The 22,832-nt window shown below is 33.7% G+C and overlaps 1 protein-coding gene across 3 annotated transcripts in view; it reads right to left on the minus strand.

The window, feature by feature from the left end:
• PCDH11X (protocadherin 11 X-linked) overlaps positions 1-22,832 on the minus strand; it is a 663,262-nt gene that overhangs the window by 158,968 nt on the left and 481,462 nt on the right. For all 3 annotated transcript variants that reach the window (XM_084789429.1, XM_084789428.1, XM_084789430.1), the window contains exon 6: positions 15,876-16,074. In XM_084789429.1, coding sequence (XP_084645555.1) covers positions 15,876-16,074 — 199 coding nt within the window. The remainder of the gene's footprint in view (positions 1-15,875; positions 16,075-22,832) is intronic.

Genomic DNA, 22,832 nt, shown 5'->3' on the forward strand with positions numbered 1-22,832 from the left:
CTCCCAAAGAGTTAGGTGCCCTATATACAGAAATACAATGGCATGCTTTTTTGAAGCAACTCTATAGTATATATTGTAAATATATGTTATTTATTTGTTTAAGATTTCACTCCATTCTTGAAGCAACATTCAGTTTTGAATGCATCAGAAACTCAAAAAAATTAAATGTTTTATAAAAATAATATTTGTTTTATAATTTATTCATCCCTACAAAATCTTCAAATAATTTGTGAAAATTTACCTTAAGCAAGATATTTTACTTAAAAAAATATTCTTTATCAGAATTTGTTATTTTATACTATGTCTCTATACTAATAAATAACCGCTTCAGTATTTATCAATCACTGTTTCTGGGTCAATATGTATATTAGGTTATTTTAATGGTCACTTAAAATGGTTTATTAATGTCTGTAATCATTTAAAACTATTTTAGAAGGACATGGTGACACATGCCTGTAATCCCAGTACTTGGGGAGGCAGAGGTAGGTGGATCTCTGTGAGTTGGAGGCTAGCCTAGACTACAAAGAAAATCAGGGGCAGCCAAGGCTACACAGAGAAACTATGCTTTGAAAAAGAAAAAAACAGTAACAAAAAAGAACATTCTTTACATTTTCTCATATTTTAAATGTTGTATTATACCCATTTTATCATAATTTCCTTTGAGCTGTAAACTGTGGATAATATTAGTTAGGTATTAAGCTGATGAGTTTTTTGAGATATTCTAGGACTCTTGCTTTTTCCAATATTTTATTATTATTATTATTATTATTATTATTATTATTATTATTATTATTATTATTATTATTATATTCTACTAATCATCACTTCTCTTTCAATAGAAAATTCAGTGTCAATGTTTTGATATGCATAACAGGTATTACTCATACCTGTTGTTTAGGACAGTTTTCTATTCATCTGATAGCCATTTCCTCTGAATGCCTGAAAGGGCATTCGGTATGCACAAATGCACAGCAATTTCTTTACAGACTTAGAGATGATACACTGTAAAGCTTCATTGGTTAAAATAAGTTTTTATTTGCATGTAAACTTTTAAAGAGAAAAATATGAGATTTTGCCAATATATCATCTTAAAATATTGTAATAAATAGGGTGATACCATATAATATAACCATTATAGTTAGAAGTATTCTAAATTTTAAGTACTATTGAGTTTTCTTATAGCACAACAAAAACAAAAATAATAAATTATATCACTATATCTTAAAAATATATAATAGGCATAATTGGTACATGCCAATAATCTTAGTATTTTGGAAGAAGAGGTGAGGAGGCCATTAGTTTTAAGTCTTAGGTAGGAAGAAGTATTTTCAAATAAGAATAATTTACAATGGTAAAAATACTTCCTTATAATAATATATAAGGACTTTCTAAATGTGCTAAAGGCACTGATTATGCTTTCCTAATTTGAGTGCATTTGTTTGCTTTGCTTTGAATAGTTTCAATTTTCTACCTAGAACATTTTCCCTTTTGCTATGAGTGTGAAGAAAAGCTACATTTATAAATTTAAAATAACACATGATGAATATCTTTTTTATTTTATTTTAAGTTTTACTAATTTATTTACTTTACAACTCAGTTGTTGTCCCATCATTTATAGCCTCCCGTTCCTCCCTCCTTCCCGCTTTCACCCTCATCCGTTCCCCTAGGTCTATAACCGAGGGGGATCTCCTCTCTCACTATATGGTCATAGGCTATCAAGTCTCATCTTGGTACCCCACTTATTCTTTCTTTGAGAGCCACCAGGCCTCCCCACCAAAGGGAGTTGGTCAAACATGAAGCACCAGATTTCATGTCAAAACCAGTTCCCACTTCCACATAACTGTGGTAAATGTCCTGTCCATTGTGTGGTTCAGAGTAGGGGTTCAATGTTTAGTATTGTATTGACCTTGGTTAGTACAATAGTTTGAGCAGACCCTCCTGGGCCCCGATCCACCCATCATGTTGTTGTTCTTGAAGGTTTCTAGGATTCTCTGGGTCCTTCTATTTCCCCATATCCTATATTTCTTTTACCTAGAGTCTCAGTCACATCTATTCCAATCTCTTGGTAAGTGAAGACTTTCATGGGACATGCCTTTTGCGCTAATGCCCAATGATAAATGAGTATATATCATGTGACTCTTTCTGCTTCTGAGCACTCATCATAATCATCTCTAGTCCCATCCATTTGTCTACAAATTTGTTTTTAATAGCTTAGTAGTATTCCATACTGTAAATGTACCACAGTTTCTTTACCCATTCTTCAACTGAGGGACATTTAGGCTGTTTCCATGTTGTGGCTATTATGAATAAGGCTTCTATGATCATATATCTTTGTTGTGTGCTGGGGCATCTTCTGGGTATATTCCAAGGAGTAGAATTGCTGAGTATGGAGGAAATCCTATTCCCAGTTTTGTGCAAAGCACCAGATAGATTTCCAAAGTGGTTGTACAAGTTTGCATTGCCACCAGCAATGAAGGAGTGTTCCTCTTTCTCTACATCCTCACCAGACTGTGGTGTCACTTGAATTTTTGATCTTATCCATTCTGATGGGTATAAGATGGAATCTCAGAGTTGTTTTGATTTGCATTTCCCTGATGATTAAGGAGGTTGAGCATTTCTTTAAATGTTTCTCAGCCATTTGATATTCCTCTGTTTAGAATTCTCTGTTTAGTTCCAAGCCCCATTTCTCAATTTGGTTATTTGTTTTGGTGCTATTTAATTTCTTGAGTTCTTTATATATTTTGTATATTAGACCTTTGTCAGATGTAGGGTTGGTGAAGATCATTTACAAGTCTGGAGGCTGTTGCTTTGTTCTGTTGACAGTGTCTCCTGCCTTACAGAAGCTTCTCAGCCTCATAAGGTCCCATTTATTAATTGTTGCCCTTAAGGTCTGGGTTGTTGGTGTTCTGTTCAGGAAATTGTATCCTGTGCCAATGAGTTCCAGACTCTTCTCTACTTTTTCTTCTAACTGATTTGGTGTCTCTGGTTTTATGTTGAGGTCTTTAATCTACTTGGTCTTGAGTTTTGTGCATGGTGACAAATATGGATACAATTGCATTTTTTCTACATGTAGACATCCAGTTAGACCAGCACCATTTGTTGAATAAGCTATCCTTTTTCCATTGAATAGTTTTAGCTTCTTTGTCAAAAATCAAGTGACCATATGTCTGTGGATTCATTTCTGGGTCTTTGATTCGATTCCATTGATCAATCAGCCTATTGTTGTGCCAGTGCCATGCTGTTTTAATTACTGTTGCTCTATAGTGCTTCTTGAGATCAGGTATGGAAATTCCTCCGGAGGATTTTTTATTGTATAGGATTGATTTAGCCATTCTGGACTTTTTGTTTTTTCCATATAAGTTGAGAATTGATCTTTCAATGTATTTAAATTATTTTTGCAGATATTTTGATAGGGATCGCATTGAATCTGTAAATTACTTTTAATAAGATGGCCATTTTTACTATGTTAATTCTCCCGATCCATGAACAAGGGAGATATTTCCATCTTCTGATGTCATGTTCAAACTCTTTCTTCAGGGATTTAAAATTTTTTTCAATCAAGTCCTTCACTTGCTTGGGTAGAGTTACTTCTAGATATTTTATATTTTGCTTGTGGCTATCGTGAAGGGTGTGGTTTTCCTAATTTCTTCCTCTGCATGTTTGTCATTTGTATATAGGAAGGCTACTGAACTTTTAGAGATAATTTTGTATCCAGCCAATTTGCTGAAGTTTTTTTTTATCAGCTGTAGAAGCTCTCTGGTGGAAATTTGGGAATCACTTATGTACATTATCATATCATCTGCAAATAGGGATAATTTATCTTCCTTCTTTCCCATTTGGATCCCTTTGATCTCCTTTTGACGTTTTATTGCTCTGGCTAGAACTTGAAGAACTATATTGAATAGGTAAGGAGAAGGTGGGCAGTCTTGTCTAGTCCCTGATTTTAGAGGAATTTCCTTGAGTATCTCTCCATTTAATTTGATGTTGGCTATTGGCTTGCTTATATAGCCTTTATTATGTTTAGGAATGTGCCTTGTATTACCAATCTCTGCAAAGCTTTAAACATGAATGGGTGTTGGATTTTGTCAAATGCTTTTTCTGCAACTAAGGAGATGATCATGTGGATTTTTCTTTCAATTTGTTTATATGGTGGATTACACTGATGGCTTTCCATATCTTAAACCATCCCTGTATGCCTTGAATGAAGCCTACCTGGTCATGGTGAATGATATCTTTGATATGTTCTTGTTTTCATTTTGTGAGTATTTTATTGAGTATTTTTGCGTCAATGCTCATAAGAGAAATTGGTCTTAAATTATCTTTTTTTGTTGGGTCTTTGTGGGGTTTAGGTATCAATGTGACTGTGGCCTCATAGAATGAATTTGCTATGTTCCATCTGTTTTTATCTTTGGAGTAGCTTGAAGAATATCAGTATTAGCTCTTCCCTTCTATGAAGGGAAACTGTCTCATAGGATATCAATCTATTCTCTTAGAGAGACTCTATAAATGCAAAACTGAATCACATGAATATTTTACTTTTAAGTATGTGATTATAATTTCTGTAGTAATTGTTAAATGACAATTATTCATCTCTGAGAAATATTCATTTGTTAGTTTTAAAATCCTACATTAATTGGAAATAAAACAATACTTTTTTAAATGCCTGAAATTTTCATTCCAACCAGCCATAATGTTGAATAGAATTGGCTACTGTTGATTTCTATCAGGTGATAGCCTAGCCATGTACACTGAGAACTTAAAATACAACTGCCTACAATTTCCCCAAACATCTATATTCAGAAAACATCATGCATATTAAAAACACAACTTCTCTTCATTTTATGCCCATAAGATTTAAGGCACAATGTTCTCCTAAATATATTGTTAGGCAGAGGTTGCAAACACAATGAATGATGATAATAAAACAAGATTCAAGGCAAATAATCAGTCAACAATTCTTCACTCTTTCCAACTAACATAGGATATATTAGTAAGCAATGAGATAAAGAAAGAAATAAAATTCACACATAATCAGCAGTTACCCAATTAAATTTCCTGTCACTTTGAATTGCTAAGTAAATATATTTCCCAAAACTATTAGGACTTTAACAATAGGACATTTCATTTTTATGACTCAGTAGGCATACAGAAAAATAAAGATTTTTTTCCTGAATACTTGCAAAAGCAGTCAAATAACACATTGCAGCATACAAACAATATAAATTTTTTCTTTTTCTTTTTATACAGCTTCTTTTACTTTCTTCAATACCTTTTTCACCTCTTATATTGTGATGATTAGTCTTGGCAATCAGAACATTAACCCTAGAGATAATCCAGAAGGATTTTTAATCACCTCCTCTAAGATTGAGCATTTCTTGACTTCAGAGGTCTAGAAGGTATTGATGACTCAGCTAGTTAACAGTACAGCTACTACTTGACTTTACTAATGAGCTGTACTTCTTGTTTTGTACTTAAGTAATTCACTAGGAATGAAATTTTATAATGTCTATAGAACACGAATAAAAATAGACTTCATTTCTCAAGGAAGACATAGGTAACATATAGTTGTGATATTTTGTTTTCATGTGCGTTGTGATAACAATAACTATGATGTGTAAATGTATATGCTTTTGAGTATATACAAATAGAAGAGAAAGTATCATTACAGGACAATCCAGAAAATATACACTAACACTTGGATTTTATTTGTAATGTTCTTTAGCCATTACTGTAAAGAATATCCTCAAAAATATATGATGTAAAATCCAGTGTGGTAAAATTTAATATATGTACAAATAAAAATAATTTATTTTAAAGTATTCTGACATTTCATCATGAGTTATTTGAAATCATCAAACTTCTTGTTCTACTGGGGTTATTTATTTACCATATTAGATCTTTACTTCAAAAGAGTTGTCACTAGATATCAACACCAATATCATCTGGAGAGTTGTTAAAAAATAGCCCGAGTCTACATTTACTAGAAGATATCATTGCAGTTTATATAAATCTAAAATATAAAAGAACTCTAAAAGGATATATTCATCAAATAAAAATTTTAAGTTATAGAATAAATACGTTCATCAAATAAATAAAAGGGAATATATGTTCATTTAAAAGAACACTTAGAGATACCTGTTGTCAGCATAACCAATTTAATCACATACCCAAATATAAAAAACTGAGATACAGGAATATTAAATGTCATACTAAGGGATCAATGAATTGATAAGACAGAGGTGAGATTTTAATCTTGGCAATTTTACTCAAATATTTAAGAAATTTTTTGATAATTAATTACTAAATTATACATAGTATAATATCTGCAAAGTCCTTTTTTGTTAAGAAATTAAGACAGACATACAAGAGGCTGAAATATTTATACTTCCTACATGATAATCATTTTTAAAAATATTCATGAGTGTTGAAATTTCATCAGGAGAAAAAGTTTTTCTGGAAGCACATAAAAAAAGAAATTCTACTACATTTGAAGAAACAGTATTACAAAGATAATTTAAATATTCTACAGCAGTCTTGTTTCTCTTTTTCAAAAGCAATATAATATAGTTAAAGGAGTTTTAGAATCCAGTTTAACCTGTGTGAGTAAATTCACCTATACATTGGACTTTCAATCTCTGTCCTCAAAAAATTCTGCTTTCATTCTATTTTGAAAGAAAATGTATAGAAGGATTTACTTCCTATCTGTTTCGCATTATGGGAACTTTTAAATGAAAAGTTTTTGTTTGTTTGTTTTTGTTTTTGTTTCCTTTTTCTTAACTCCAGGTCTCATCCTTTGAGACCCTCAGGTATTGAATTATGTCCAGTGTTTAAGATCTTTCCTCATGGTATTTGGATGTCAGATATTATATTTATAAACTAAGCTGTTCTGGAAAACAATGATAGAAAGAAGGACTTAATAGTAGAGTGGAGAGTTGGATATGACTTTCTCACGTACTCTGGTGCCTCATATTTGACCATTTTCCCTGGAGGGGGAGACCTGGTGGCACTCAGAGGAAGGACAGCAGGTTACCAAGAAGAGACTTGATACCCTATAAACATATACAGGGGGAGGAAATCCCCCTCAGGAACTGTCATAGGGGAGGGGAATAAGGGGAAAATGGGAGGGAGGAAAGAATGGGATGAGACAAGGGATGGGATAACCATTGAGATGTAACAGGAACAAATTAATAAAATAATATATATCTTAGAAAAAATAATTTATTTGAATGAAATTTTACATTAGAATTTAATTAATCATTTCATTCTACTTCAATCTTGAAAGTACAAATTTCTACTTTGTAGAGGAACTTTAATTCAGCAACATGGCCGATCTGACAAGGGATCACATTTAAAGACCATCTATCTAGGCCTTTGTAATCCAGCTTGAATGCAGACATGCTGGAGACTACAGTTTCTTCTGGGTGTAATACAGACACACCTATAGTCTACACCTTTAACCTCAAACAATGAAGGTAAGGTTAGTTTATAGAAGTATGCAGGTATGTTTCAAAGTGGCATGTTTGAAAGTGATAAATAGAAAGATTTGACAGAATGAGTAAGAGATAAAATTGCCCTACTCTCATGAGAACATGACAGGAAACAAAAGAAAGGCTCCTTAAGAGAAACATAAGTAAAAGGAAGAGAGGTTTTTTTTTTAAATTTGTCTGTGCATTTGTTTTGTTTTGTTTTTAACCAAGAGTGTCTTACCAAGACATTTTTACAGACAGGATGTAGAGAGAATAATCTAAAAAATGGTGAAGACAGAATGAGGCAGAGAATGAGAAGGAGTCAGAAAATTAAAACATATTTGCCAGAATTCTTTGAGGAAATGCAGGGCAATACAGTGAGAAACAAAGAAAAGCAGGTTTGAATCAATCAGCTTGGAGAGGCATGTAGGTAAGAACAGCTGAGTTGAACCAGCCAAGAAGAGTTCAGAAAGAGCTAGAATGGCTTGAGAGCAGATGCTATTCCATTCTCTCATTTGAGGAAATAAAACAACATTTACACTTATAATTAAAATGAGGTATTTTTTGACATTCCCAATTTTTTCTGTTCCTCTCCAATTCATCTACTTTCAAAAGTACTGCTAGTAGTAGGGTCTATCATTACACTGGAAAACATTCATAGTACTATAATATTTACAAGAGGTTTGGGTTTTGACACAGCTTTGGAAATAGTCATTAGGAAAAATAAAAATTAACAGCTAAATTAAATTGTGAAAATTTATCTGACAATAAAAGAGGTTTTAGGTTTGTTGTATTTCATAAATATCTCAAGTGACGGTTGTTTCTGTACTGGCTCACTTTATATCAATTTGATAAAGCTGTACCAATCAGGCAAAAGTGAACCTCAATTTGTAAAAAGTCTAGGAGATGGTGGTACATTCTCTTAGTTTTCTATAATAAATAATTAATTTGTAGATATTTCTTTATTTTGATATTAAAATGTAATTATAAAAATTTCTGTAAATGTTGTTTTATTTCCTCTGATTAGAGGATGGAATGAGAACCATATCCAAGCCTTACAAATACATGGATTATGCTGTGCCCAACATATTTCTATCTAACAATTCCTAGGCTTAGGCCTAGAATCATCTACTTTTCTTATAACCTAATCTTCAGTAACCCTGGAACTTGAAAGCATTTGCTTCCAGCCTCTGTCTCCTAATCTACGGCTAGAATATTTTCTGCTTCTGAGACTTACTGCTGAATAAGTGAAACCTTTCTTAAGCCTTAAACAATTAAGCTTAATTGTAAAGCTAAACTATTTGGTCTTCAACACCATCAGAGACTTGAGAAGGAATAAAATTAATTACCTGAGTAATTCCTGATTGTTTTGTGCTTCTTCTTGCTGTAGGAATTTTATTGTATATATGTGTAATAATATAAATGTACATGAAAAAATAAAAAAATTAATTAAAAAACCACAAATTACTTTTTTTTATGTCCCTAACATATTTCTTCAACTCCATTTACAGTTTCTTTTATTTTTTATAATAACTCACGGAGTCCACTTAATGTTACCAGTGTACATATGAGTGTCTGCATTACCTCTCTCTGTGTGTGTCTTCATTGTGCTGTTTGTTGAAAATCCATTGATGAACATGCGAACCAGCTCAAAAAGCATGTCTGCTCTCTCCCTCTTCACCAACTCCTTTAAGAAAGCTGCTGCGTGAATTTTTGGTCTTAGCTATTCTGATGGGTGTAAGATGGAATCTCAGAGTTGTTTTGATTTGCATTTCCCTGATGACTAAGGAGGTTGAGCATTTCTTTAAATGTTTCTCAGCCATTTGATATTCCTCTGTTTAGAATTCTCTGTTTAGTTCCAAGCCCCAGTTCTCAATTGGGTTATTTGGTTTGGTGGTGTTTAATTTCTTGAATTCTTTATATATTATGGATATTAGACCTTTGTCAGATGTAGGGTTGGTGAAGATCTTTTCCAAGGACAATACAGACGGTAAATTTTAAACCCCTGCCCAGATCTAGCCAATGGGCAAAACATTCTCCACAGTTGAGTGGAGAGTGGGGTATGACTTTCACACGAACTCTGGTGTCTCATATTTAACCATGTCCCCTGGAGCAGGAGAACTGGTGGCACTCAGAGGAAGTTCAGCAGGTTACCAAGAAGAGACTTGATACCCTATGAGCATATACAGGGGGAGGTAATCTCCCTCAGGAACAGTCATAGGGGAGGGGAATAATGGGAAAATGGGAGGGAGGGAGGAATGGGAGGATACAAGGGATGTGATAATCATTGTGATGTAACAAAAATAAATTAATAAAAAATACATTCATTATGAGGAAGAAAACATATCTATACTGCCTTCATGTATAAGCAATTTTCATTATCCTCTATTGTTTAATGTGGTATACACTAATATTTCTACCAATTTTTGACAACAGTACAAATTAAAATCCTGGACACAGTAAGTTAGAATATATTTTTAAATCTTATCTTCAAAAATATATTCTACTCAGTAATGCACAGACATGGATGAAAGATCATATACAATGTATTTATTAGCTTCAAGAGAGAGTCCTCAATCCCTAGACAAATATATGAAGTTCATTGCCATAAAGTCATACTGCATGCTTTACCAGAGCTAAATTTTGTCTGTTTTTATGAATACATTTTCAGAACTTTCCTTGAAAATCCATATCTTATTTGTTAAAGTATGCACTTCTACCCAAAACCATTCCAACATGCCATTTTAGGTGGGCTTTTTGTTTAGTTTTGTTTGTATTCATTTTTTTTTATTAATTTATTCTTGTTACATCTCATTGGTTATCCCATCCCTTGTATCCTCCCATTCTTCCCTCCCTCCCATTTTCCCCTTATTCCCCTCCCCTATGACAGTTCCTGAGGGGGATTACCTCCCCCTCTATATGATCATAGGGTATCAAGTCTCTTCTTGGTAACCTGCTGTCCTTCCTCTGAGTGCCATCAGGTCTCCCCGTCCAGGGGATATGGTCAGAGGTGAGGCACCAGAGTGTGTGAGAAAGTAATATCTCACTCTCCACTCTACTGTGGAGAGTGTTCTGTCCATTGTCTAGATCTGGGTAGGGGTTTAAGGTTTACCGCCTGTATTGTCCTTGTCTGGTACCTAGTTTGAGTGGGACCCCTGTGCCCAAATCTGCCTATCATAATGTTCTATTTGTAGGCTTCTAGGACCCTCTGGGTCCTACTACTGTGCCTTTCTCCCATGAATCTCACATCTAGAGTCCCACTAGTATGTCCTCTCTTCTGTCTCTGTTTCCTGGTAAGTGAAGGCTTTCGTGGGACATGCCCGTTGGGCTAATATGCAGATATAAGTGAGTATATACCATTTGAGTCTTTCTGCTTCTGAGTTAACTCACTCATTATGATCATTTCTAGCTCAATCCATTTATCCACAAATTTTGGGAATTCCTTGTTTTTAATAGCTGAATAGTATTCCATAGTGTATATGTACCACAGTTTCTTTATCCATTCTTCTATTGAGGGACACTTAGGCTGTTTCCATGTTCTGGCTATTATGAATAAGGCTGCTATGAACATGGTTGAGCAAATTTTCTTGTTGTGTGCTGGAGCATCCTCTGGGTATATTCCAAGGAGTGGAATAGCTGGGTCTTGAGGAAGCCCTATTCCCATTTTTCTGAGATAGCACCAGATAGATTTCCAAAGTGGTTGTACTAGTTTGCATTCCCACCAGCAATGAAGGAGTGTTCCTCTCTCCCCACATCCTCGCCAGCATGTGGTGTCGCTTGAATTTTTTATCTTAGAATCTCAAGTCTAGAAGTATTCATTTATCTAATATCAAACAATATAAAAATGGTACATATAATGTGATATTGGTATTATAAGTGTAAACTTGTGGAGTGCAGGTTGTTATCCAAAACACAGAATACTATAAACTACTGCCCTACATGACCCTAGTATTAATACTTAAAGAGTGTGATTATAACTGTGAAACAAAATTTCGGAAAGATATCAAATTGAATGGCACAAGATGGTTAAGTAAACTTGTTTCCTGAAAAAAAATAGATAAATTATTTCTAGAGATTTAATTTGTTAAAGTCATTATTTTTATTATGTCAGTGTGTCCTTATGTGGTTTTGTGCACATGAGTGCAGGTGTCCATTGTTGTTAAATGTGTTTGTGCTGGAGTTACAGGCAGCTGTGATGCAAGGAACCTAACTATAGTATTCCTCTAACAAGTTAATCTTGAGAAAAAATTTATTTATGAAAACTTCGTAAGTAATGTTTAGAACTTTGTTCTATTTTAACAATTCATTAGCAGGGAAGAAAACAGAATGAGGATGTAATATGTTTCAAAATATGAGAAGGAAGCTGCCTTCATTTATTCTATTCTTAAAGACAGTATTTTTAAGAGGTTATGCTCCTATTTGTGATTCTGCTGACTAATACTGTATTGTGTATAATGATCTGCTTCATATCACAAAATTAATTATATCTCAAAACTCTATATTTTTGGGGAGGGCATCAAAGAAAATTATCAGTATATGCAAAAAGAAATTTACTATGGAGAATTCTGCAACATCTTATCTTTCCTTTTTAATTAAAGCATATACATACAACCATGCATACATAAAGTAAAATATATAGATTTCATTAATACACCACAGTAAAATAAGTGAAAATAGTTTTCTAGTGAAGTCCTTGAAATAAGGTCCCATACTGCCTAACTGTGGTGTAGTTAACAAAAAATATATTGAAGCACATTTGAAAGTGATATCTTGGATTCAGTATTGGAGTAGGTTATTAATATCCACAGAAAATTAAGTTTTAAATATTGACACAATAAAATTTAGTTTTGTGTATAAATAGAAATCAGTTTTTAAATAGTTCTAAACCTCACCTGTCTATTAAAATAACAATAAACACAAATACAGTATCTGTTTTCTGATGTTAGAGCCAATGTCCAGATCAATTTTAAAATAAAGTATGCTAAATTTGAAAACTTAGAATTTTTAACTCCTTCATTCTTATGAATAAATATGAACAAAATATTCAGTGGCTACTACTATGGTTTCATTTTTTCCAAGATATATATTATTTTATTAATTTGTTCTTGTTACATCTCAATGGTTATCCCATCCCTTGTATCCTCCCATTCTTCCCTCCCTCCCATTTTCCCCTTATTCCACTCCCCTATGACTGTTCCTAAGGGGAATTTCCTCCCCCTGTATATGCTCATAGGGTATCAAGTCTCTTCTTGGTAACCTGCTGTCCTTCCTCTGAGTACCACCAGGTCTCCCCCTCCAGGGAAAATGGTCAAATATGAGGCACCAGAGTACGTGAAAAAGTCATATCCAACTCTTCACTCTACTGTGGAGAATGTTCTGACCATTGGCTAGATCTGGGTAGGGTTTTAAAGTTTACAGCCTGTATTGTCCTTGGCTGGTGCCTTAGTTTGAGTGGGACTCCTGGGCCCAAATCTGCCTATCATGATGTTCTACTTGTAGGTTTCTAGGACCCTCTGGATCCTTCTACTTTACCATTCTCCCATGCTTGTCTCATCTAGAGTCCCAATAGGATGTCCTCCCAAGTGTTCCAGTTTCCTGGTACTTGAAGGCTTTCATGGGACATGCCCCTTGGGCTAATATGCAGATATAAATGAGTATATACCATTTGAGTCTTTCTGCTTCTGGGTTAACTCACTCATTATGATCATTTCTAGCTCAATCCATTTATCCACAAATTTTGGGAATTCCTTGTTTTCAATAGCTGAATAGTATTCCATAGTGTATATAGAAGAATGGATAAAGAAACTGTGGTAAATGGTTTCACTTTTATCAGAGGAAAAAATGGTTCATCCTAGTATCCAAAAGAATATTTTATATTTGCATATATAAAAGCTGGATTTAGGCATATTACATGGGCCCCATTATTTGAGCTCATGCCATGTTATTAGCATTGTATCTTAATTTGTTTTTGTTGACACTTAGTACCAAACCTAGGGCTGCATCTTTCAATACAAATAAGACAATTTTACTTAAAGAATGCTGAATCTGTACTTTTAAAATATCTTATTAAAAACAGAAAAGCATATATATATATATATATATATATATATATATATGTATATGTATCTATATACTTAAAAATGTTTTGTATATTTTCTTTTTTGTTCTTTTTTCTTTTTGAGACAAGATTTCTCGGTATACCTTTGGCTGTCCTAGACTTGTTTTATAGACCAGGCCACCAGGTACTCACAGAGATCCACCTGCCTCTGCCTTCCTGAATAGGATTACAAGTGTATGCCACCATGCCCGGCTACTTTATAATTACTAATCCATACTATAATATATGCTATATATAGTCACTTTGTTTAACTCTAAATAAAATTCTATCTTCTCTTATCCAGATTAAAAGATTATTTCAAGATTCAATGTTCATTCTGCATAATTTTATTTGAAAATGTATTAGTAACAAGATTTATGTAAAGGGATCTGTTTTTTCCTAGCTTACGAAAATGATATTTCTTCTACCCCTGTCTTTATATTAATCAACAAGATATGATGAGGATATATTTAAAATGATAATTTATGATGGGAAAAGACATGTCTATAATATATATATATATATATATATATATATATATATATATATATATATATACTACTTATAGTTATATTTACAAAAATATTCACTAGAGTTTATTAGCATAGTGAAATTTGTCAAAATATGTATTTTTCAAAGAAAGTAAAATTAAATACTTTTATTGTTGATATTTCTTAAAATTTATAGCTTTCAAATTAATATTAGTTAATTATTCTATGCATGTAATTACCAATAAATAATTACAAGATCATATGCTTAATACTTTATATTTACTATTTAATATTGTGAATATCTTTGTTTGAACATCTATGCTTTTCATAGTGAAAAGTATTACTTTGTTGGGATATCTAATTTTAAATTAAGTTTTGGCATTGAACCAATATATTCCCTCTAATTTTTTCAGCATCTTAATGGAAGAGAGTATAATATGATAAGACTGGCTAGAGAAACAGCTCAGTGATTAAGAGCACCATCTCCTCTTGAAGTTCTGGTTCATTTCCAGCACTCATATCAGAGGCAGAGAAGTACCTGTTGCTTTCATTCCAGAGGATCTAAACTCTCTTTTGGCTTCTGTGGCCATTTGTACACATGTGTTGTACACATACATGCAGGCACACTTGTGATTCCAAAATAAAAAGATCTTTTAAAAGATAAAGATATATAACTAATTATTGAATGAATATTGTATTTTCAAAAGATACTAAGCTTTCTACATAGTCAAAATAGCTTCATTATTATTGATAAATTGCTATTTAAATGTCAACCTGATTCTTTTTAAAAAAAATCATTATTCAAAAACCCACCTTTAGTGTCTTTTAGCCAGTGATCAAATGCAAAATTTCTTTCTTTAAATTTGGTTTTATAGTATTTTATAATATTTTATTTAACAAAGTACTAGTATATTTTGATAATATTATTTTCTCTCCCCCAGTTCCTCCTAGATCTTACCGACCTACCTATGCAACACAATTTTATTTATAATCTCTCTCTCTCAAAAAAGGAACTCAAAGTAAATAAAAAAAATCAAGAGATGAAAAGTATAGAAACAAAACAAAATGCACACACACAGACACACACAGACACACACACAGAGAAAGAGAGAAAGAGAGAGAAAGAGGTGGGGGGAGGGAGAAACAGACAGACAGACAGACAGAAAAAGAAACACACACACACATACAAACACAAACACAAAACCAAACAAATAAATATAAAACATGGAATGGGTTTGTATTGGCTAACTAATCCTAGGCATCGAGCCTACCCTGGAGCATGGTTGATATACATTTTCTGTTCTACAGAGGAAAACTAAATTTTCCTTTTCCAGTAGGTATTAATTGTAAACAGCTTCTTGGATAAGAGTAGGACTTTTAAACAATGACATGACACAGGAATGTGAATACATATTTCTCCTGAATTATTTGGAATTGATTTTTACATCTTTTAAAATACAAAGGAATGTACAAATAGTACAAATATTAGGTATTATTTATTATATAAACAAAGTAAGTAAATGAGGGAAAATGGCAGATTACATACAAAGGTGTGCAAAATGAAAAAATCCTATGTATGCCTAAACAAAATGACTGTTATAATCTTCATAGTAAATTTTGTTTACAGTATTAGCTCTCCAGATTCTCAAATACTATCAGTTGCTATATACATGTCACCCACCTATTAGATTTACCTCTTAAGAATATGGTACTGGTCATAGCAGCATGATTAGTTGGACCATACAGTTAGAGCTATAAAAACTGGATTTGCAAGTATTATTAATGTATTTCAATTGAGGAAGTAGGAAAAGGATCACTTACTAGATTCAGGATCAGAGTTGCCATCCCCTTCAGTACGGTTGTTTGGTGCAGCATGATCAAAGTACTCTTCCTGAGGATAACCCAGAGGCAGGGCATGGGATGTGCTGGGAAGGCTTCCTCCATCATGGTCTCCTAACCCACCATCACTGAGGCTTTCCTGCGAGCCTTCTGGCAGGTGAAATGTGACACGTCGCTGGGACTGAAAGAACCAATGAAAATTATAGGGTTTCAGTAATATTATGAATAATTGCTTAATTCATCCGATTTATAAAGTGTATTATTTCAGCGATCTGGTAAAGCCACATAAAAAATTATCTTGCACTCTGAACTATTTGAGGCTTTTGTGAACAGGCAGATCTGTGTTCCAACCAGTTTCACTGGGCAAAAGAGTTGCTTCTATTGTATTTCTGATGCATTATCTCAGTCATCTCTAAGTATTTGAGTCACCTTACTAGACATGTTCTTTAATGCATAACAGGCATTTCTGCTATGCACTGCTTTAATTTCTGACAAACAAAATAAGAAGGTATTTGGAGTTTGCATCCTACAATATTTAAGATGGTATTCATAAAATTATTTACCAAACAAAACACTGAAGTGTTAGTAATATAAATGACAGAGATAAAACACAATTACTGAAAAGAGTTTTATGAACCTAATTCACATAAACACATGTGGTATATTCTCATGAGAGAAAACAACAAATGTTTTCATAAATTAATTTTATGTGTTGTCAGGAATTTCTTCAGATGTGAAGATGCAAATATTTTAGTATCTTTCTCCCATCTGATAGTATAAAATACAAATGTATATGTATGTAACAATTATTTGCTTAGTTTGCATCCACTTTAATTTTATATTCCTAATTTCAAGAGTACATTCTTGATGAAATATGAGATGATTATTGTATAATATAATCTATTTAATGTTCCTATGATCATAATATCATTCATTCAATCTAATAGGAGTCTGTTGTTCTCTTAGATTAAAAAATCTGTGAGAAAAAAAATATTAACTATGAGATGTGTTTGTTGAAGATTCTTTTTTTCTTTTTTTATTGAAAAATGAAATCATTCATATTACATCTCAATTGCTTTTCCATCCTATGCACCTTCCCTCCCTCCCACTTTCACCCCATTCCCCTTCCCTATGACTGTGACTGATGGAAGCCTCCTCCTCCCCTTGAATATGATGCTAGGGTATCAAATTTCTTCTTGGTAGTCTGCTATCCTTCCTCCCAGTGCCATCGGGCCTTCCCATCAGGTGGACATGGCCAAATAAGGGGCACCAGATTTCATGTGAAAGTCAGTCCCCACTCTCCACTTAACTGTGGAGAATAGTCTGTCCCTTAGCTAGGTCTGGGTAGGGTTTGATGATGACTGCACAAATTGTCCTTGGTTGGTGCCATAAATCAAGCCGAAGCCCTGGGCCAAGATCTGCCATCATAGCATTCTTCTTGTTGGTTTCTAGGACCCTCTGGATCCATCTATTTCCCTATCTCCTATATTGCTCTCACCTTAGGATGTCCTCACCACGATCCCATTTTCCTGGTAAGTGAAGCCTTTCATGAGACATGCCCCTTAGCCTAATGTCCAGATATAAGTGAGTATGTACTATTTGAGTCTCTCTGCTTCTGGGTTAGCTAACCCATTATGATCATTTCTAGCTCAATCCATTTGTCCACAAATTTCAGAAATTCCTTGTTTTTAATAGCTGAGTAGTATTCCATAGTATAAATGTACCACAGTTTCTTTATCCATTCTTCTACTGAGGGACATTTAGGCTGTCTCAATGTTCTGGCCATTATGAATAAGGCAGCTATGAACATGGTTGAGCAAATTTTCTTGTGTGCTGGAGCTTCTTCTAGGTATATTCCAAGGAGTGGAATAGCTGGGTCTTGAGGAAGTCCTATTCCCAGTTTTCTGAGATAGCGCCAGATAGCTTTCCAAAGTGGCTGAACTAGACTGCATTCCCACCAGCAATGAAGGAGTGTTCTTCTTTCTCCACATCCTTGTCAGCATGTGGTGTCACTTGAATTTTTGATCTTGGCCATTGTGATGGGAGTAAGATGGAATCTCAGTGTTGTTTTGATTTACATTTCTCTGATGATTAAAGAGATTGAGCATTTCTTTAAGTGTTTCTCAGCCATTTGATATTCCTTTGTTGAGAATTCTCTGTTTAGTTCTGAGCCCCATTTCTCAAATGGGTTATTTGGTTTGGTGGTGTTTAATTTCTTGAGTTCTTTATATATTTTGGATATTAGACCTTTGTCACATGTAGGGTTGCATTCTTAATAGAACTAACTCATAGTAAAAATTAAAATAGATAATATGGCAGGCAATAGTGGCAGACAACTTTAATCATGGTGCTAAGTAGGTTAAAAATGGTAGATGTCTGTGAGTGTGAGTCGATACTTATTACATATATTGTTCCATGCCAGCCAGAGCTACATAATGTAGCTCAGGAGGCAGAGGTAGGCAGATCTCCCTGAGTCTGAGGCCTGCCTGGTTTACAGAGTGAGTTCCAGGACACCTAGGGGTATACAGCGCAACCAAATCTTGAAAAACCAGCCAGCTAACCAACCACAAAAAACAAAACATGTGTAATAAAGCACAATAGAAATATTTTGTTATTGTTGTTTATTGCTTAAAAGCAAACATTTAGATTTTCTAAGACTCATATTCCCTTCACTTTGCCTATTCAAATTTCATCTTATAGTATAAAAATAGCTCTAGAAAATATAGGTATTAGTAACTTTCCTTTTGTTTACATGTTTTAATAAATATAAAATATGAATCTGAAATGATTATTTTTTCAAACTCTTAAAATCATTTTTCCTGTTGATCATAGTGTGCAGAACCCTTATGTAAAAGGCTAAATTTGTCAATTAAGCATAACAGGTTTAGACCATTTTTCACTAAGAAACTAGAAACATTTTAGTCTTAGGTTTAACTTCACTGACTTTCATATATTATTTATGATTATGAAAATATTTTCAAGCATTTCAAGAAAAATGTAGAAGGAATCTCCTATGTATTTTATGGATGCAGTGCCTGTCAATTGAAAAATATGTGGCATGTGCTTAAGGAAGGAAACAGTTGAAATATTCTTTAGGCAGAAAGACATCTGGGATACATTTAGCAAACAAGATGTGAGGAAGATGGTAACCAGACATGTGGCAGAATATAAATTAGTATAAATGTGTTATTTTAAGTTATGACCTAGTCAGAGAAAAGCCTTGTTATATGGCCTAGGTATTTGTAAAATAATAATTGTGTCCCATGTGTAATTGTTTCCAGGGTGTTATGTGGGTTAAAAAAAACCACTTGCAACATAATGGAACCCTACAATAAAAATATAAAGATGTATACTTGTGAGTCTTTTAAAAGTTAAGAATCAGGATATTACTTCATTAAACACATATACAATTAGCAATTGCACACAACTTAAAGTCAATATAGTACTCCAAGCATGAGATATGTTACTGCACACACAATAAGATAGTTGGCATAGAAGTATAATTTATCTTCTTATAGTAAATAATTGTTTAGAAAAAAATCTAAATTTATGTTAACACACAAGTATTTATATATGACTTAATGGAGAAAATTTATTATATTTCAAAGTTTTATATTATCTTAAAGTATAGCTTTGTCATTTAAACTTTTATAGTGTTAAGATAGATACTAGAACATAACAACAAAGAAACACTGCTGCCAAAGTAGATGGATTTTGATAGCTTAACCTCTGTGGCTAAGGAGTTAGTCATCTCTCCTAACAAAAATGAAGTCCTCATCAAATAGCATGTAACATTACAGAAAATGATAGAAATGGTGGCTACGGAAATTACTTTTTGATGTAAAGACTTATCTATACTAGAAATACCAAGACAATTTTAGTAAAAAAAAGTGTTATCCCATTCTGTGCTAGTAATTTACTAAAAACTTGCAAATAAATGGCTTAGAATAAATACATAGTTTTTATAAAATATATTTTAACATTCATTCAATTATCAAAAGTATAGATGAGAGAAAATAAGTGAGTGTATAAGGGTCAAATTCAAGGAATAATGCTCACTTTTTTCTTAACCATCCTGAATGCTTTTAAAGGTACCAATATATAATTACTACATAATTTTTGAAAAGTAGTTCTTCCACTTAAAACCTTTCCATATATGCATATATACTTGAAGACTCAACTGCAAAAATGACATACTGATCAAAAATCTTGTTTATTCTCATGTTTTTTAAATTGTTAGAATGTCTCGACTTTTGATCCTGATGTATTTATTGCTTGTTCAAAAGAGATATAGTAAAATAATCTAGTGTTAAGACTTTCTTGGGTATTTGAGTTCTTTCTTAATTCTACTTTCAGAGTTTACTTTATATGTGTTTTACCTACATGTATGTCTCTATACTACCTATATGTCTGGTGCTCTCAGAGTCAAGAGCAAGGAGCCAGAACCCATGGAACTGGAGTTATGTATTGTTGTGAGCCTCCATGTAGGTATTAGATGTTGAACCTAGTAGAATATATATTTGTTTTCTGTTTTTGTAATTTATAGCAGTCTAGAAAATATCAATTACATGAGTATGTGTCTGTATGCAATTATGTATGTATGCAAGAGCAAGAGGGAGATTGTGGAAGAGGGAGATAGAGAGGGAGGGGATGGAATAGAGGGCAGAAAGAGAGAAAAGAGAGAGAGAGAGAGAGAGACAGAGACAGAGACAGAGACAGAGACAGAGACAGAGACAGAGACAGAGACAGAGAGACAGAGAGAGAGACACAGAGAGAGACACAGAGAGAGACAGAGAGAGACAGAGACAGAGAGACAGAGAGAGAGACAGAGACAGAGAGAGAGAGAGAGAGAGAGAGAGAGAGAGACAGAGACAGAGACAGAGAGAGAGACAGAGAGAGAGAGACTAAGTCCAGTTTGTGTTGTTAATATACTCACTGGAGCATAATCAAATTACCAATGGCCAGCCCCTTAAAAAAACTGTCATTTCACTCCCTCTACCAGAAGCCAACAACTGTGAAGAGCTCCATGTCAGCATCTTTATCATAAGTTTCAAAAGTTCTTTTAAATAACTCCCTACTTCCTTTTTGTGGGAGACTGGCACAGAAGCCTTCAATGTCTCTTGTTCTCAGTTATAAGTATGCAATTATCTTATCACTACAAAAGAGATTTCTCTGCTCATAGCAGCTGGTAGAAGCATTGCACACGGACTTCAACATGGTTTCTGGAGAGAGCTTGCATCTTGGACATCAACTTGATTTCTGTGGCAGCTCAACACAGATTATGTAGATCAATATGGTTTCCCTCTGGAACCTGGATCACAAACATCAACACAGTTCTTGAACATTAACTTGGTTTCTGGTGACAGCATGTGTCATGGAAATCTGTCAAGGAGACTTCATCTTGTAAATGAATGATTCTTAATCTGTGGTATCTGCTTGTTGCAAAGAGTCAGAGTGATCAGGTTGGGAAGCTTGTCTGGTAGCAGAATTTGTGTGACTTCCAGGTTGCTGTATACCATCTTGCCCTTGGAGCTGAGACTATGCCTGTAACCAGGGCATGGCAATCATGCTTGAGCACCAGGCAGCCTGCATCTTAGTGTTCTCCCCACAAAAGGGCAAACAACAAGAATGTTAGCAGAAGCAACTATGGTGGTTCCATGCCAAGGGCTGAGCTGCATTTGCAATGGGTTAAGGTGGCCAGGTGGTGGCCTGAGCATCTTAGCAGCCTGAGAACTGCTCCTTAGTCCACTCTAGTATCTCTAGTTGTACTTCTGTCTGCTTCTCAAATTCTCCACATTTTTATCCCAAGTTCTATACTTTATATTTTTATTGAATGAATCTTTAGTGTCTATTCTATTTTTCTATCCCTGTTCATAATATGGGAATGTCCTTGTTTGTAATTCACATCAAACTTTTATCACATGTTCATGAATAATACTGGTGATGCTTAGCTGAATATTCAGAGGTAAAGCACCACTATACCTCATAAAGCTAGAATTCCATATTTTATATAAGAAGAATATCATTACATTTCCATAATATGATGCAAGTGACATTTTAGAAAGGTTAATCTGGCGCCAAAGAATCAGCAAGTTATGCCAGCATGTGATTCTCATTATGTAGTGCTTGAATTCAATGTTCTGAGTAGCTAATTAGAATTGCTTGTCAAAGTTTTCAAACTTATCATACGACCTTGCACTCCTACTGACTCCAATTCTAATATACTCTGCATCAGACTTTCTCTGTTTCCTCATTGTCACCATATGCAACTCTTACTATAAAGAGTAGCTTTAAGAATGCATGTTACTTTTTAATGACTATCATGCAACAGCATAGTTTTATTTCACATGTAAAACATTGTGAATGCCAAAGTACTAAGCATATCCTAAGCTGAATTCTATCAGAAGACTCTTTATTTATTTCAGAGATATCTATGTTCTCTCATAGGTCAATGCCTTAGGGAAATTGACTTTAATTACACAACATATTAGAAAAGAGATTGTGAAATGATTTATTTTGACATTCAAGTCATAATTTTCATCTCTATTACATGATCAGATCACATATCTTACTTGAAGATACTAAGTGACATAGAAGATCTTTTATATTTTATTCAAGTTCTGTACTCTATTACATCCTGCAGTTTGTTGGCTTCTTTATTTTTGTTCTTTATTTTGATTTACTTTCTTTTTTACGTTTCCAGATTAAAGTAACTTTAGCTATTATTTTATTGTTTGTATGCATCTTGATATATGCATATTTGAACTTTCTATAGGAAAACTGTTTTTATGGTCAGTTCTAGGATGAACAACTGTTCTCTCAGCTCTGGTTATGCCATTAAAATTATCATAATACTTAATTGTGCAAAATTCTACTTTTATAGATAAGGAAGTCAAATTCAGTCATGGGACTGTTAAAAGCAAAGTGTGGATCTTGTGA

Source organism: Acomys minous (assembly GCF_964271855.1).
Source record: "Acomys minous genome assembly, chromosome: 7".
Lineage (NCBI taxonomy): Eukaryota > Metazoa > Chordata > Mammalia > Rodentia > Muridae > Acomys > Acomys minous.